This window comes from Alnus glutinosa, chromosome 4 (assembly GCF_958979055.1).
Source record: "Alnus glutinosa chromosome 4, dhAlnGlut1.1, whole genome shotgun sequence".
Taxonomy (NCBI): domain Eukaryota; kingdom Viridiplantae; phylum Streptophyta; class Magnoliopsida; order Fagales; family Betulaceae; genus Alnus; species Alnus glutinosa.
Window position 1 is genome coordinate 10,429,306 of NC_084889.1, and position 15,743 is coordinate 10,445,048.

At 37.7% G+C, this 15,743-nt stretch overlaps 1 protein-coding gene across 1 annotated transcript; it reads right to left on the reverse strand.

Moving 5' to 3' along the window:
* Positions 1-11,500: 11,500 nt before the first annotated feature.
* Positions 11,501-13,636, reverse strand: LOC133866042 (cytochrome P450 81C13-like). Its single transcript, XM_062302607.1, has 2 exons — positions 12,612-13,636; positions 11,501-12,177 (listed from the first exon to the last, which is right to left on the reverse strand). The coding sequence occupies exons 1-2, from the start codon at positions 13,527-13,529 to the stop codon at positions 11,557-11,559; spliced, it is 1,539 nt and encodes a 512-aa protein (XP_062158591.1). The 5' UTR covers positions 13,530-13,636; the 3' UTR covers positions 11,501-11,556.
* Positions 13,637-15,743: the final 2,107 nt, after the last annotated feature.

A 15,743-nucleotide genomic window follows, 5' to 3' on the forward strand; every position in this document is an offset into this window, starting at 1 on the left:
GATTTTGGTGATGTGGTTACATTTGACACAACATACTTAACTAACAAATACGAAATGCCATTTGCCCCTTTTGTGGGAGTAAACCATCATGGTCAATCAATTCTTTTAGGGGCGGCATTAATTTCAAGTGAGGATACGGCGTCATTTGTTTGGTTGTTTGAGGCATGGTTGAAATGCATGAAGGGCCGTGCGCCAAGAGCAATTATTACAGATCAAGATAGGGCCATGAAAAATGCTATTAATAAGGTGTTTCCGAATGCCCATCATAGATTTTGTTTATGGCATATACTGAAAAAACTTCCGGAAAAGTTTGGATCACATTCACAATACTATGCCATTAAGAGTGACATACGAAATTGTGTGTATAATTCTCATACATGTGACGAGTTTGATGCATGTTGGCAGAGTATGCTTGAGTGTTATAATCTGGAGGAGAATGCATGGCTGCGTGGTTTATACAGTGAACGAACATTTTGGGTACCAGCATATTTGAATGATGTATTTTGGGCCGGCATGACTACCACACAACGTAGTGAGAGTATGAATGCCTTTTTTGATGGTTATGTGCAATCGTCCACCTCATTGAAAGAATTTGTGGATCAATTTGATAACGCTTTGCGTAGGAAGGTTGAGGTTGAGAATGTTGCTGATTTCGATTCCTTCAATACCACCATTTCATATGTGAGCTATTGGCCCTTTGAGAAGCAATTTCAAAAAATTTACACCCATGCAAAGTTTAGAGAAGTTCAGAAGGAGATTTCAGAGATTATGTATTGTGGTTCTTCTCTTTTAAAATGTGAATGTGGAATTCGTACCTATCAGGTGATTGAACGGGTAGAAATTAATGAATCCTATAGGAAAAAAATCGTTTTTAATGTTTGCTACAATGGCCCTGTATGTGAAGTAAATTGAAGTTGTCGTTTGTTTGAATCAAGAGGAATTTTGTGCAAACATGCCATATCCGTGTTGACTACATTTGAAGATGTGGATTTGTTGCCTGAAAAGTATTTTCTAAATCGATGGAGGAAGGTGATGTGCAAATTTTAATACTCGCAAGCGCACAAATCGTTTGCAATATAGTGTATGTGCAAGTGCGAGATCGTATCCACAGGGAATTGCGTTGCAAAAATTAATTTCTATTTAAACTAATTCTATTTTAACCTAGTTCCGAATTTGGTGAATGATAGAAAAATAAAATAAAATAAAGGGAAAAGAAAAAAGAAATGTACTAAGGTTTTAGAATCCACACCCACCCAATCACAACAACATATTCTCAAGTTCGTAAATACACATCCGAAGTTTTCACCGTACAAATCTTTTGTATATTCTACTATGCTTCAAAAATTCATTGAATCATTCATTGAATCCGTTCTTTGTACAAATCACAAAAGATATCCGGTTTAAACCAAATCATCAAATATATCCGTAGAACGAAACACAATGAATATCCAATGTTTTGACAAGTTAAAAATCCAAGCAATCAATTAAATGAGACTATTCTCAAATCATCACATGTATCCGGAAATCACAATAGATATCCAAGTATTCATCTCAACAATTGAAAAGAAGTAGAATATTAGAAATATTAAATCTAATAAAATCGGATGGTATACACTCACATAAAAATATAATTGCTCTTCAAAGGTGAGGTTTCATCCTCAACCTTAGTTGAGAAATTAGCTACTCATGGATAAAAATAAAATGCTGAATTTTATTAAAGACATAAAGAAAATAAAAGACTTACAAAAGAGAAAATTGCATGAGAAATACTATAAATGAGGCCAACTGCCGCCTTATGTACAAAGAGGCTCACGCCTCTACTCCCCACCACCTTACAAGAGAAAAGCGTGATATTTAAAAGCAAGTCCTAGGGTTTTTGAGTGCCATTAGGTCAATACATCTCTCAATCTCTAAGGCGCCGCACGTCCTTCTTACAAGAGAAAAACATGCTTTAATTACCACCAATCGCTGGCCTCAGCACTAATTAAGGACAACTTGTCTCTTATTCAGCCGGTTATGGAAAGAATCCTTGGAGAAATTGTCGCACTTGACCCTCTCCACGTAGAAAAATGATAGAAATACATTACTTTTACAACAAGTGTACAACAACCCTCTCACATGAGGTGGGCCCCACAGTGTGTAGAGCCCACCTCATGTGAGAGGGTTGTTGTACACTTGTTGTAAAAATGTTGTACGGGAATCGGTTCTCCTCCACGTAAAGATTGGTTCTATTCTTTCCTGGAAAGAATTGTGTCTTGCCAAAAGTGACGCACACTGGGCCCACGTAATTAAAGATTTGCTGCTCCTACCTTTTTGAAAGAAATCCGTGAAAAACAAACTCACGCAGGTCTTGGAGAGACTTTGAGAGTCGAGTGCCCAGGTATGGAAAGAATTGTGTGCTGCTTATTTGGTTACCAATTAATGCTCCAGATTTGCTTGCGCCTCCATGTTCACGCTATTTTGGAAAGAAATCGGTGGTCAGGTCTTCAGCTATGGAAACATGCACGTCCGTTTATTTTGGTGCTGGAACGGCTCTTGTGCGTGGAAGAAGACTTGCGTGTGCTGCCCAATTTGGAGGGAGATATGTGCTTGATTCGGTCCCCACAAGTCTAGAAATTGATTTGCACTTTCACCGAAAGAAATTAAAGCTTGGTGGTCCAAAGTGAAAGACAAAAATAATTATTTTCTCTTCATTTATATTTTATTCTCTCCAATATTTCTTTCCTTTGTTAATCCACGAAAATAACGCTATTTCTCTTAAAGACCTGCAAAACACCAAGACACAAAAACTAACAAAAAAATATTAGAAAATAACAAAGTTAAAGGATTAACAAATGTAAATTAAGGGGTCAAATTATACACTATTTTGCACTCATCAGAAGGATTTGAAGCGGCCATATAAATTAATCAAGAGTAGTTATGATCCTTTGAGTGGCAACCCTACTGCAGATCGATATGCTGAACTGAGCAAAAATGTGCTGAAGTTGGCCGCTATTGCAGCACCAAACGTGGATCATTGCATTGAAGTGCAAAAGTATGCTGCTATGCTAATTAAGAAATTTAGCGGTCCAAGCTGTGAACAAAGTCAACCTTCTCAATCACTCCCAAGTGCAAAAGATCTCCCAAGTGCACCTATGATCGATAATGGAGCCATAGATTGTATGGAGGTGGAGGTGTGTAGTCCGCTTGTGGCTCGGACTAAAGGCGCGCGACCATCAATCAGAAAAGTGTCTGTGGTTGAAAAAGTGGTGGGGAAAAAGTCATCAAAAGGAGGAAATAAGAAACAAAGTAACACAAATCCTGAGCAGCGAAGGAAAAGAAAGAAGGTATTCAACTATTCGAAAGTCGTTGTATGTGTACATATTGATGTGTAATTTTAATATTAATTTTAACATTTTTGAATATTTTATTTTTTGAAGACATGCCAAAGATCGCTAGTAGATGAACTGGACACAAGTGAAGATCCGTTGCTTTTTTCAACTGATGTGCAGCATGACCAAGTGATTGAAACACAACATAGTGTACTTACATAGGTGCTGATCGAAAGGAGGGGGGAAAAAGTTCATATACATGCATTTGATTCATACATGTTCATGAATAGTTTAATTTCATATATATTAATTGTTCGATGTATTTGTTTCAGACGTTTGGGAATTCACAATCGTCATGTATTTTCGAAGGAGATTCTATATACTTGTCGTAAGTGGTAAGGTCTTTTTGATTAAAAAAGTATATCACATTCTCTGACTAGGAAACTTGTTTCCCATTATATTCTTTTCCTGCTTACCCATGTTGGAAGCACATTATTACTCAGGTTTAGTTCAGCTGAGATTTTCGCATCCTCTGTTTCTTACAATGAGAAAAGCTACTGAACGCAATATGAGATGATATTTGTACTTTTTTATTTTTATTTTTTGTTATGGATATGAGATGGTGTCCTATTATAGTATTTGAAAAATCAATTTGCTATATTATCCAAGCATGCGTGGAAGTAAATACTGCTACTGCACTTGTTTAATAGTTGCTTTAGTCTTTTAGTTGCACCTTTTTAAGCTGTTATCCCAGTACCCTAACTTTATCTTGATCCTTTATATGCAGATGCTGATGAAGTGGATACAGCGACTTCTGGTAAAGTACATTTTTTTTTTCTTTTAACATAATCAAAGATTTGTTTTTGGTGAGTGAGTTTAAGAGAATCTGTATGGCTTTAGAATTGTGAATTTTCTACATCATGGCGACTGGCGAGGATGGAAGTTTTTGTGGCTTCTTGTTTATTTGGTTTCTTTTGATAATCTACCATTCTATTGGCGTTAAATTTTTGGGTGCTTCTGCATTTCAGCTCTTGTTCTACTGTAAGAGTTTAGATACATGTACTGAACCGTTATCCCACTTTTTGTTTTCAGGTTTCAATGCTTATTTTAGTTTTTGGTTCTTTTTTCTATGGTGGGGGAAGGAAGAGTATGAGAAGTGATTGACCGGAGATCTATATAATATGTCATTATCGGTTTACCTTGCAAAAAACATTTAGGCTTTCTTGCTTGCTTTTTTTTTTTTATAGTTTGATTTTCTTTTCTTTTCTTCTCGGATTTGTTTCTTTGCTCTACCATTATTTTGTGTTTCCTAACAAAAGAAAAGAGAAAATTTTAAGAAAATATGTCTTTCCTTCACAGATTCAAGTGGTGGAAGGAGAGGAGAGCTTGTTTTTAATTTACATCAGTTTTGGGTTAATTTTTTTACTTAATAGACGGAAATTAATAATAGGCATTCAAGATGTGTGTACTGGCTTTATTTTTATTATATTGATCTTTTTTCTATGGTGGCTTTGGTTGGGATTATCGTCGGAAGATGGTGGATGTTGATGATGGTATTTGGGCAGAATATATCCAGGTACTTTTTTTTTTAAAAAAAAAAAAAAAAAAAAAAAAATTATGACTTTTTAGTCTCTTTTTTCCTTCTCTGTTTTTGGGTTTAATTATTGTAAGATTTTCAACTTATGAAACTCACAGGCGTATCCTGAGATTAAGCCATACAAGAAATGGGGGTGTCCAATATATGAAGAGCTATGCACCATACTTACAAAGCCAAAGGCCACTGGACCGTATGTCTATGCAAGTACTGGAGAAAAACATTCATGTCATTGAAAAGTGAGAAGCGATTGACCTGGTTGAAGGCCATGCTTCCCAGTGTTCCATGATGCAAAGGGGTACGTTGGTGGTGGGTGAACAAGTCAAAACAGTTCTGGATTGTGATCATGTCACTCACTGTTTTTGTTAGACTTTTGGTCAATGAAACCCAGGAAGGGAAACACTTGAGCTATGCATCATTCACTAGGAATATAGCATGAATTTACTACTATTTCCATGGGACATATGCGAATGCTTTATGTAAAAATGAATGACTGGTTATCTAGCATTTGGTGGTGCTCTCATTAACATATCTACTGCTAAAGCTTATTAGCTGATTTGCGTGGGGTTTAATTATTATTTATCTCAAAAATTTAAGCCGATAGTAAATAATAAATTAATATTTAAATTATATTCTAATACTTTTCTTTAGCAAGTGAGACATAACAAGTGAATTTTTATGAATACCGCATGCCTTTAGATTTAGTTGTTAATTGTGTATGTATATAAATAGCAGCAATCAAAACCTAAATGATGGGGTATTGGTCTTTTGTTTATTTTATTTTTTTTTCCTTTTTCTTCCCATCAAATGAGACGTTGGTTGTGGCGATTACTGATTGGTGTAATGGAGAGGATATTTTGAAGTTGACTTTGGCAAGTGCTCCACTGTAAATGAACTTGAAAATGAATGAAGTCTACGTACATATAGACTTGAAATTGTGAAGAAAAAAGGTTTTTGATAGATTGCCATTTGTTGGCACATGCAAGTTGCAGTTCATCCATATATGGAAGATAAAGAGAGTCCATTGAGTTGTGGGGAAGTTTTGTTTCTTCCCATGTCAATTGAGTTGGTTTGGTGCTCAGAGGGTCCATCCCAAGCAAGTAGTTCGATGGGGTAAGTGAGGTGTTTCATCATTTCAGACGTCTTTGAAATTGAAGCCACAGTCTCTTCTTAGTTCCCTACCACATCCACTCAATTCTTAACAGTAATTTCCTAGTTTTAGGTCTCTATAACTTACAAAACTCAGTTAAAGAGACCAGCCAAAATCACCCAACAACTAACCAAAAGACCAAAGAAACTGCAGGAACAATTCAATTTAAGACCAAAAGACAACAATTAAGTTTAACATACATTTAGGATATTCATACAAACAGAAAAAAGTCTCTTACAACTGAATTGTTTTCATAATTTCATTTTAACATCAAGTTAGTATGTCTAGGTTCACTATAACTACAAAAATAAAAGGCTAACAGCAAAACGACAACTAACAACAAAACACGAAACATCTTCTCGTTACGTTGCGCTAATTGTTCCTTACATTTTTTTTTCAATCAATTCCTCAACTTTCTCCTCCATTTCTTTCAAATGTTGCGCTAATTGTTCCTTGCATTTTTTTTCAATTAATTTCTCAACTTTTTCATTGTCAGCCTGTCTTCTCTCCTCCATCTCTTTCAGATATTGCCCTAATCCCTTCTCGTATGCAGACATCTTCTTATTAGCCCATTCAAAAAAATCACAATCACCGGCTTTCTGCATGAAAAAAACAAGAGTCAACAAAAATGTCATGAACTACTAACGACGAAATATAACACAAAGCTAATTTCAAAATATAACAAAAATTACCTTGTAGTTATTACATCCATACCACTTTTTAGCGGGATTGGATGTGGTCCAAGAGTACCTTAGACGTTCAGGAATTCCACACTTACATAACGGATGACCGCTTGACAAATCACTTGTTGTAGACATTTACTTGTGCCTAAATTCAGAAACACATGACATGAGAATCTTCTATATATTAAATTGGGAGGCTAAATATATGTTACTCAAACAAGAAATATACAATCATAACCTTTAGATAAGTGACAAGCTCAGATTCCACCAAAATCCATCTAACATAATAAAAAAAAAAAAATCCTCAAATTCTACCAATCTTCTATGCATGCGGTTATTAACGAATAACTAGGAGGATCAAAAAATTAAATAAAGAAATAACGAAGCACAAGCACACAAAAACTGATCATATGAAAATCATTTTTTTTTCTTTAAGATAAGATCATTCCATAATGCTGGACATGTCAAGTACATAAGAGAATATTTGTCAGAAGATATCATTGAAAAGGATGGGACAAAATTAGGGCAACATTACAACATCAAATGCAAGTTCATCCACATTTCACACTTATGCAACACCAAAAGAGGGGAGGAATGATGTACTTGTCAGTTTGTCACTGATGAACCCAAAAGAGAATAAAAATTAAAGTGCCCTAATTTGAGGTAGACTACAATTTTATCAGCAATGATAATTATTTGAATTCATATACTTCCATACGAATATGCCAAAAACATTAAATTAAACAAAAGTGAAAAAGCAAGCAACTATTCAGTGATTCCCAAAAGGAAAAAGAGGAATTTAAACGCAGCACTGTGAGAGATTACCTGGAAAGGAAACGAGCTGAACCGAGCTCGATGAGATCCCCAATCAACGCAAAAATCTGCTCCCCCGGTTCAAGGATCTAGAAGCTCAAGCTTTTGGGTATTGGCTTCTGAAGCTTCATGTTCCATAGGGGTTTTTCGGTTTACAATCAATGTTTCACAATCCACATAACACAAACATGTAAGAAGGCATTTTATAACCGGAAACCCAATAGCAAAAAACCACAAATCACAGCAAGGAACTAAAGAAAGCAACTCTGAAAATAACTGAAAAAACGCAAAAATGGGGGAGATCGGTACCAGAGCCGGAAATTGGGGAAATCTGGGCCGGAAATGGGTCGCCGGAACCCTAAGTTTTGGCCAGAGGTAGAGAACGACGGTGGAGAACAAATGGTCGAATGGTCGCCGCCGGAACTGGAAGAACGACGGAGTTGGGTCGTGCGTTGAGAACGACGGTGCCGGGTCGTGCGTTGAGAACGCCGGAATTGGGGTCGTTCTGGGCCGAAAATGGGTCGCCGGAACCCTAAGTTTTGGCCGGTGGTGGAGGACGACGGTGGAGAACGAATGGTCGAATGGTCGCCGCCGAAACTGGAAGAACGACGGAGTTGGGTAGTGCGTTGAGAACGGCGGTGGCGAGTCGTGCGTGGAGAACGGCAGTGGCGGGTCGTTCTTCGCGGTCGACGGTGGGAAGAAAATTGGCAGATGGAGAGAGGGAGGGAAAAAATGGGGGGAAGCTCTGAACTGAAATGAAGAAAATGGGAATAGATATCGACGAGTTGTTTTCAAAATTTGATTTTTTTTTTTTTATTTTTTTTTTAAAAAAAAAAAAAAGAGTAAAACTAAAATGGCCCTTTCCACGTAGGAAAGGGCCGGGCAGGGGCCGGTAAGATGGCCCTGCCTATCATTACTCTTTATGGATCCGGCCTCAGTGCCGTAGTGAAAAACTAAAACACATCTAATGTTTAAATTTGAATGGCCCAGATTTAACTCAGACTCTTTTTAAACTAAAACTGTGTCGTTTGAGCTTCACTACAAATCGTCTATTTTCTTTTGTAACTTGACGCCGTTTGGATAGGAAATAGAGCTCCACATATCGATCAGTCCTCGCCCTTCAACCTGCTGCTTCCGTTCTTCGTAGTCTTCTTCTCCTTCTGAAGAGGACGATGAAGAATATGCTAAGGAGACAGAAAACCTTTCAAAGGATGCGATCTTTTTCATAGGAGAGAAGTCATTTTGAGCTAGCCATTTCTTGGATGACATGTCTGCGGATAGAGTTCTTTGAAGAGAAGCATCTTTGGTTCTTTTGCTGTTTGGCCGAAGAATGGTGACGATGCCGTGCTTTTCCATAACTTTATAAAGCTGAAATTCACCACAGGAGAAGCACAACTTTAGATGCACATATAGAAGTGAGCAAAATTGAGAGAAACGAAAACCCAAGGAGCAGAATATGCAGATCAGGGTAGTAAAGTATGCAACAAAATTGAAAGTTTCAAAGCAGATTTTCATCAAAGATGTATGTGTGATGAAATTTTTACCTCAGCCCTCAGGCAAGCAACAACGCATCCAACAGAGGGCTTGCTGGGCGATGAATCAGAAAAGACAAGGGAGCTTTGCAAGCAAGAGAAAATCGACGAAGTCACACACTTTAACTCTGTTTTTGTTCTTGAAGGACATGGACATGGTGGAGGTGCCTATGTTTTTGTTCATCAGAGAGAGTGAGATTTGTGGGAGGTACGTGGGTTCATTTTGGTAATGGGCGATCATGTCCGCCACTCTAAGTGATGTTTCCCGTGTTGCCATTGAAAGAGACGATTCTCCTACCCAAACGGCGTCAAGTTACAAAAGAAAATAGACGATTTGCCGTGAAGCTCAAACGACATGTACAGTTTAATTAAAAAAATCTAAGTTAAACCTGGGTCATTCATATTTTAGAGATAATTACACCGTTAGTCCCTGTGATATGTCATAATTATTTTTCACTCCCTATGGTTTAAAAAGTTCATGGGAGGTTCCTGTAGTATGCAATAATTACGTTTTGCTCACTGGGTCGATTTTTCGTCTACCATTTTGACGGAATCTATTAGCCCTACACGTCAGCGCCACGTGTCGCCAATAAGATGGCGACATGTGTCCATCTTAATAAAAAAATATAAATTTATTAAAAAATAAATAAATAAACTTATTTTAAAAAAAAAAAAAAAAAAATGGCAGGCTTGGGGTGGCCCAAAGGCCACCCCTAGATCTACTAAGGGTGGCCCAATGAACTTTTCTAGAAATGTCTTATATCCATTATTGGCGGGGCGGGTTCGCCGGTACAGGTGGGATCTGCACACCCCTACGAACCACAATGGAAAATGCAGCAAAATACAAACACAAACAGGTAATATTAGGCAATGAAAATCATCTATGATTCCAAAAGAATCATAAACAAGCCGAGTCTTTCCTAGGACAGCACAAAGCGGCTTTAAATGGCAAAATGGCTCAAAGAGCCCCAACCAATAAAAACAACAACCACCGGGAGATGATTGTTGCTGAAGAACCATTGCCAAAGATTGGAGAAGATCTGTTGGTGAAGAACAAAACCCAGTTACAATAATCTCAACTAACTGATCAGCCTTTAAAGGAACTGGGAGATTATAACCCAAACCACATAACAAAAACAGCAAAACACAAACATAATTACAAAAAACACCCACAAAAGTGTGGGAAAACAACTAAAATACAACAAACAAAAAGCAAAGAACCACAAAACAGTAGCAACATCAGCGGAAGAGGAGCTCGCGCGATGATGGATGGCAATCTACACGTCGGCGCGTGAGACTCACGCGCCTACAAGTAAGATCTACTCGCGGGCCCGTGAGGGTCACACGCTGGCGCATGCTGGCTAGATGGAGGTGGGATCGATGGAGGATGAAAGTGATGAAGCCAAGAAGCACGGTGGAATGGTGCATTTGAGGGTGGGGCTTCCAGAAATTTACATATCTGAGTTTGAAAAACCCAAATCTAAAAACTTCAAGAAAATGACGAATCCGCCAAAGGGAATGTTTGGGGAAAGCGGAATCCAACTGCATGGTGGAGGAGGAGCTGACATTGCTGTTATTGAAAAAAAAAACCTCAAAAGAGGTAGATAGGGCCTCAAAAGAGGCGGATAGGGCCTTCAAAAAGGCGGTTGGAGCCTCAGAAGAGGCTGGAAAGTGATGGGGATATAGGAGGAGGGAAGTAAGGGGGAAGGGGGAGGACCTCGGTAGACATGGCTAACAGAGCGGTTTTCTTTCGGGCCAGGAGAGAGAACGAAGGTTTTTGAAACGTGAATTACATAGAACCGTTGAATCCATAAGAGTTAACACGAGATAAAGAAGTAAATTACAGTAATTAAGTTAAGGGGGAGACGAGTTATAGAGTTAGGAAAGAAAGGTTGAGGCCAGGGAGGGGGGTAGGAAGATAGGGATGAATTCCTTGGTAGATTGGGGTGGAAAAAAAATAAATAAATAAATAAAGTCTCAATCATGGACGTGTCCAATTGTCTTCATATAAGACATTTTGGCTTAAACGTTAGCATTGTTTTCAACGTATTGAAAAAAAAAAAAAAAAATTATTGAAATCATAGGCAGCTGCTTACTGACCCTATGACATTTATGAGAATTGATATTAACCGTCCCTCTCCCCTATTTTAATATAAAAATTAATTAATTTTCGTCAAAAGGAAAAAAAAAAGAAAAAAAAAAAGTTAGAATAGTATATTTTTGTTTTTAAAATTAATTTTTTTATATTAAAATGGGGAGAGAGGACGGTAAATCAATTCTCATGACAAAATAGAATCAAACCCGAAATTTTGTCCACAAATATTGGTCACAATCACATCCAACCAATATTGATAAGAGAAAAAAGTTTTATTTACAACCTCAGTACAATGAACCTTCAGAAAAAGAAGGAAAGAAAGGGACAAAAGAAAAGATGTTTATTTATCGGTAGAAATTAGGTACAGATTTCATATAATCAAAGTTGAGAGAGGATGGTAGTCATGGATTGGCGTGGACTACAAACAGACTCCAAAGGCTCAGCCTTTGACAGAAGAAATCCTAAACCTGGGCTCATGTCCACCCTCTCCATCCCAACCCTTTCCCAATCAAAGCACTGAATGAGTGCACCCAATGCCAATGACATTGTCCGCACGCCCATGCCTGCGCCGGGGCATGCCCTCCTCCCTGTTCCAAACGGAATGAATTTGAACCTCTCTCTTTCTCCGTCGAATGCTTCGAATCTCTCTGGCTTGAACCTGGCGGGCTCGTCCCACAGCTTGGGATCCCTATGAATGCCCCATGCATTCACCAACAAAATCGTCCCTCCTGGTATCTGAAACCCCCCCAAAGTGGAGTCTTTTGAGGAAAAGTGAGGTAACAAAAGTGGGGCGACAGGATATAGTCTAAGTGCCTCATTGATGACACAGCGAAGATAGGGAAGCTTGGGAAGATCAGAGTCATTTAGCAAGCGCCCATGTCCAACCTGGCTGTCGATCTCTGCTTTAACCTTCTGCAATGCATCTGGATGATTCAGAAGCAGTGACATTGCCCATTCCATGGTTGTTGCTGTTGTATCTGTTCCCGCAACAAACATCATCTGAAACACATTAAATGCTCTAGTAACGTTAGAATAAATTTTGAGTTACAATTGATCATCAGAAGGTGGTGGAATAATTCAATTGATCATCAGAAGTAGCTCGATCTTCTTAAAGATTAATTCTGTACCCACCCAAACAGTAATTGACTGAAATATGTTGGAATATTACACTAAATGGTATAATCAGAAGTATCATCTGAATGCTGAGATGATGAATGGATGAATCATGTGGGACTTTTCATGCATATGAATTGCTGTCTTTAGTTGCTTTACTTTTTACCTTACACAAACTGCATCATGTTCTGCTACAACAGAGCTGGATATATAGTTACTTTGGTTAAAAGAAAATGATGAAAAAACCACATTGACGACGTACAAAAAGTAATCAAACCCACAATTAAGCAATAATGGGAAAGATTTATATGATCACTTACCAAAACGATGCTTTTTATGACATCATCTGAACAGAGTTCAGGTTCTGATTCACGAAGAGACAAAAGAGTTTCAATCAGCGTTCTCTTCTTTTCCACGTCTGTTATAGTAGTGGTATTCAAGCTGGAACTCGCTTTCTTTTGCTTAATCTCTTCTATCAAAACCCCCAAGAATTTGTCTCTCTTCCTCTGCAGCCTGATCATGCTCTTCTCCAACCCTTTGTAACCAACCCACCTCAAAATCGGAAAGAAATCACATATATTCATAGACAAGCCTGCAGCGTAAGTCTCCCTGAATTCTTTGAGATGTTGCTTTCCCACATCCATGCTTGCCGCCGCCTCCTCTCCGACACAGGGCTTGCCAGCAACCATTCTCATCATTATATTGAACATCAAGAGTGAGAACAAATACCTTAACTCCAACCTTTGGGGTCCTCTGTTTGAGACTCTGAATATTAGGCGGAGAAGGGAGTGAACTTCCTCTTGTCGGACGATGGAAGACTTCTGGAGGTTGATCTGAGAGAAGATCTCAACGGCCAAGATGCGGCGGAGGTTTCGCCACAGGTGGCCATATGGAGCCCAGACAGGAGCAGTTAAGTTGTAAGTGAAATGATCTCCGGCCATTGTGCGGGGGCGATTTGCAAATATTACGTCATTCTGGGTGAAGCATTCTTCAACAAGGGAAGGAGATGATAGTACGAGGATAGACCGGGAACCGAATTTAAGGTAAAGTATTGGACCATACTGCGATGACAGGGTCTCTATTGTTCGGTAGAGCGGTTGTTTAAGGAGGTGGGCATGTCCGATTATTGGCAGAGCAAATGGAGTCGGCGGTAATTTTTGATTGTGGGAGTGTAGAAGTTTGATGACCAAAAAAACAACAGAGAGGAAGAAAGCAAGGTAGCAGTAGAAGTCTTCCATGGCAAAACGTGCAACAAAGTAGTTCAAGAACGAGAGAGAGAAGCTAGATCATTATCACATCACCTTTTGAAGAGCCAACTAAATTATTAGATGTGATTAAAAAAGAAAAAAGAAAAAAGAAAAAAAGAGTTTATTAGATGAGATTTCATGGTGAGATAGAACGAGCCGAGCTTATCCCCTTGTTATGCATACAGACAGATTACTGTTTGTCTTTATACTCATTCCATGACCCTCCACCGTCACGGAAAGCCATTGGTCGTCGTCAGCAAACATCCTCACTGGACTAAATTTATTTTCTTACAAAACAAAACAACTTTGAGCTCTAATGAGAATTTAGAGCTCATTTCTCAATCCCATCCCGAGCCGCCAGATGCCACTCGGTAGATGGATAAAGATTTCCTAAAATGCGCAGGTTATCAAATTATGTAAATTACGGTCGATTCTTCTATTCTATTGAAAGGCGAAAAATGCTAGGTATTAAAAAGATGATATTATTAATGAGAATTTAGGATATTTTTCTCCGGTTTTTACGTTTTATTTCATAAAAAATCTTTGAGCAAAGTATTGTCTTTTGGTTTATTAAATAATAAAAGTCTCTTCTAAAAAAATTATAAAAAAAAAAAAAAAAAAAAAAAAAAAAAGACAACTTTTAGAAGAAAAAAAAAATTGGCCACCTAGGTAACATGTCACCTTTTTAAAATTTTAATAGCTAGCATTTTTCATGTTTAAATATCATTGTGAATCCTTGTCTCTCTCTCTAGAAAGAGACTATCCTCCTCTCTAAAAAGAGTAAGGTCTTTCTACCTCCTTTGTGAGGCTTTTCCTCCACCTCTGGTGATTTTTCAAGCGAAGAGTGATAGATATCTTCCCATCCCTCTTCCCTTTTCCAATATTTTTTTTCTTTCTTGTTCTTCTTTTCATAGTTTTTCACTATTTTCTCCTTAGCTGCAGCTGTATATTGGTGTTTTTTTTTGTATTTCTAGTTTATTTTCGTAGCTTTCTTCTTTCTTTCTTTTTTTTCTCTTTTTTTTTTTTTGTGTGTGTGTGTGTTTTGTTGCTTTCTTTGTATTGTGTGGGTACCTTCTCCCACATCTTATGTGGTTTGATTTAATAGCGGAGACTTTTGAAGCCGGCATTTATTTCTCGTCGACAAATCCAGTTCTGTTCTCGCAATACTTTCCCCTGCAACAATTACTTGAGGATAGTTGTTGGCACTTGCTGCCTTTAACATTTGGGGCCCATAATTGAGCCATTTTGTTCTTGTTTATCGCTTTGTACAACCCTTAAAATTGTCTGGATTCTTTTTGGATTCATTGCCTATTGTTTGTTTCCTTCTATGTATTGCCTTTTCCATTTGGATTTATTGTTGGGGAGCTTCTTTATCAATTATTAATTTTTGAGTTTTTCATATTTAGACTCCGTTTGTTTCGAAGTAAAATATTTTTTGGCGTTTAGGACGTACGGAAAATTAGCGACGGTAAAAAATGACCAATGACTTTCGACAACCTCCGGCGAAAATTGGGGATAGATTTTGTAGGCCAACAAAGAATTAATTGCGGAAGAGAGTGCGTGTAAGAATGAGAAGCTCAAACTCAAAAAATAGATTATGATTTTAAAAAAGGGAAACCACTTTACGAAAATTAAAGAAGATTTTCCTAGTCAACCAAAAATATTTTCGATTTGACCACATTTTTGATCTACCAAATATCGAAAAATATGAAAAATATTTTTCAAAAAATAGTTTACGTCAAAACAAACGAAGCCCTAGATTCAATATTTTTCTACCAATCCTATTTGAGATTTGAAAAATACTTATAATCAATATAAAATGCTTAACAATTAATAGTTGTACTAAAATCAAAATAAACTAAAATATAAAGTTTGAACAATGAAACATAAAATTATAATGTGTCAAAGTGTTGAGAGAGGAGTAAGGGTAAAGTTGGAGTCTTGAAGAAATGGGGAGTTCAGAAGAAGAAGTGGAGTTGCAAGAGACACGTGGTGAAGATAGATGGTTAGATAGAGAGATGCGTGACAGCTAGAATCATTAGTGTGGTCCAAACAGTGCGTCTAAAGAGTGTATCTGGGCCACCGAACATAGTAAATAAGGGCTAACTTAATGGGCCTCACGTGAGTCTATTATTATCTATGGCTTAGTGAGCTTAATTGTAAGGGGTTATAAATATAAAGCCTCTAGGGTATTAAGGTTACCAT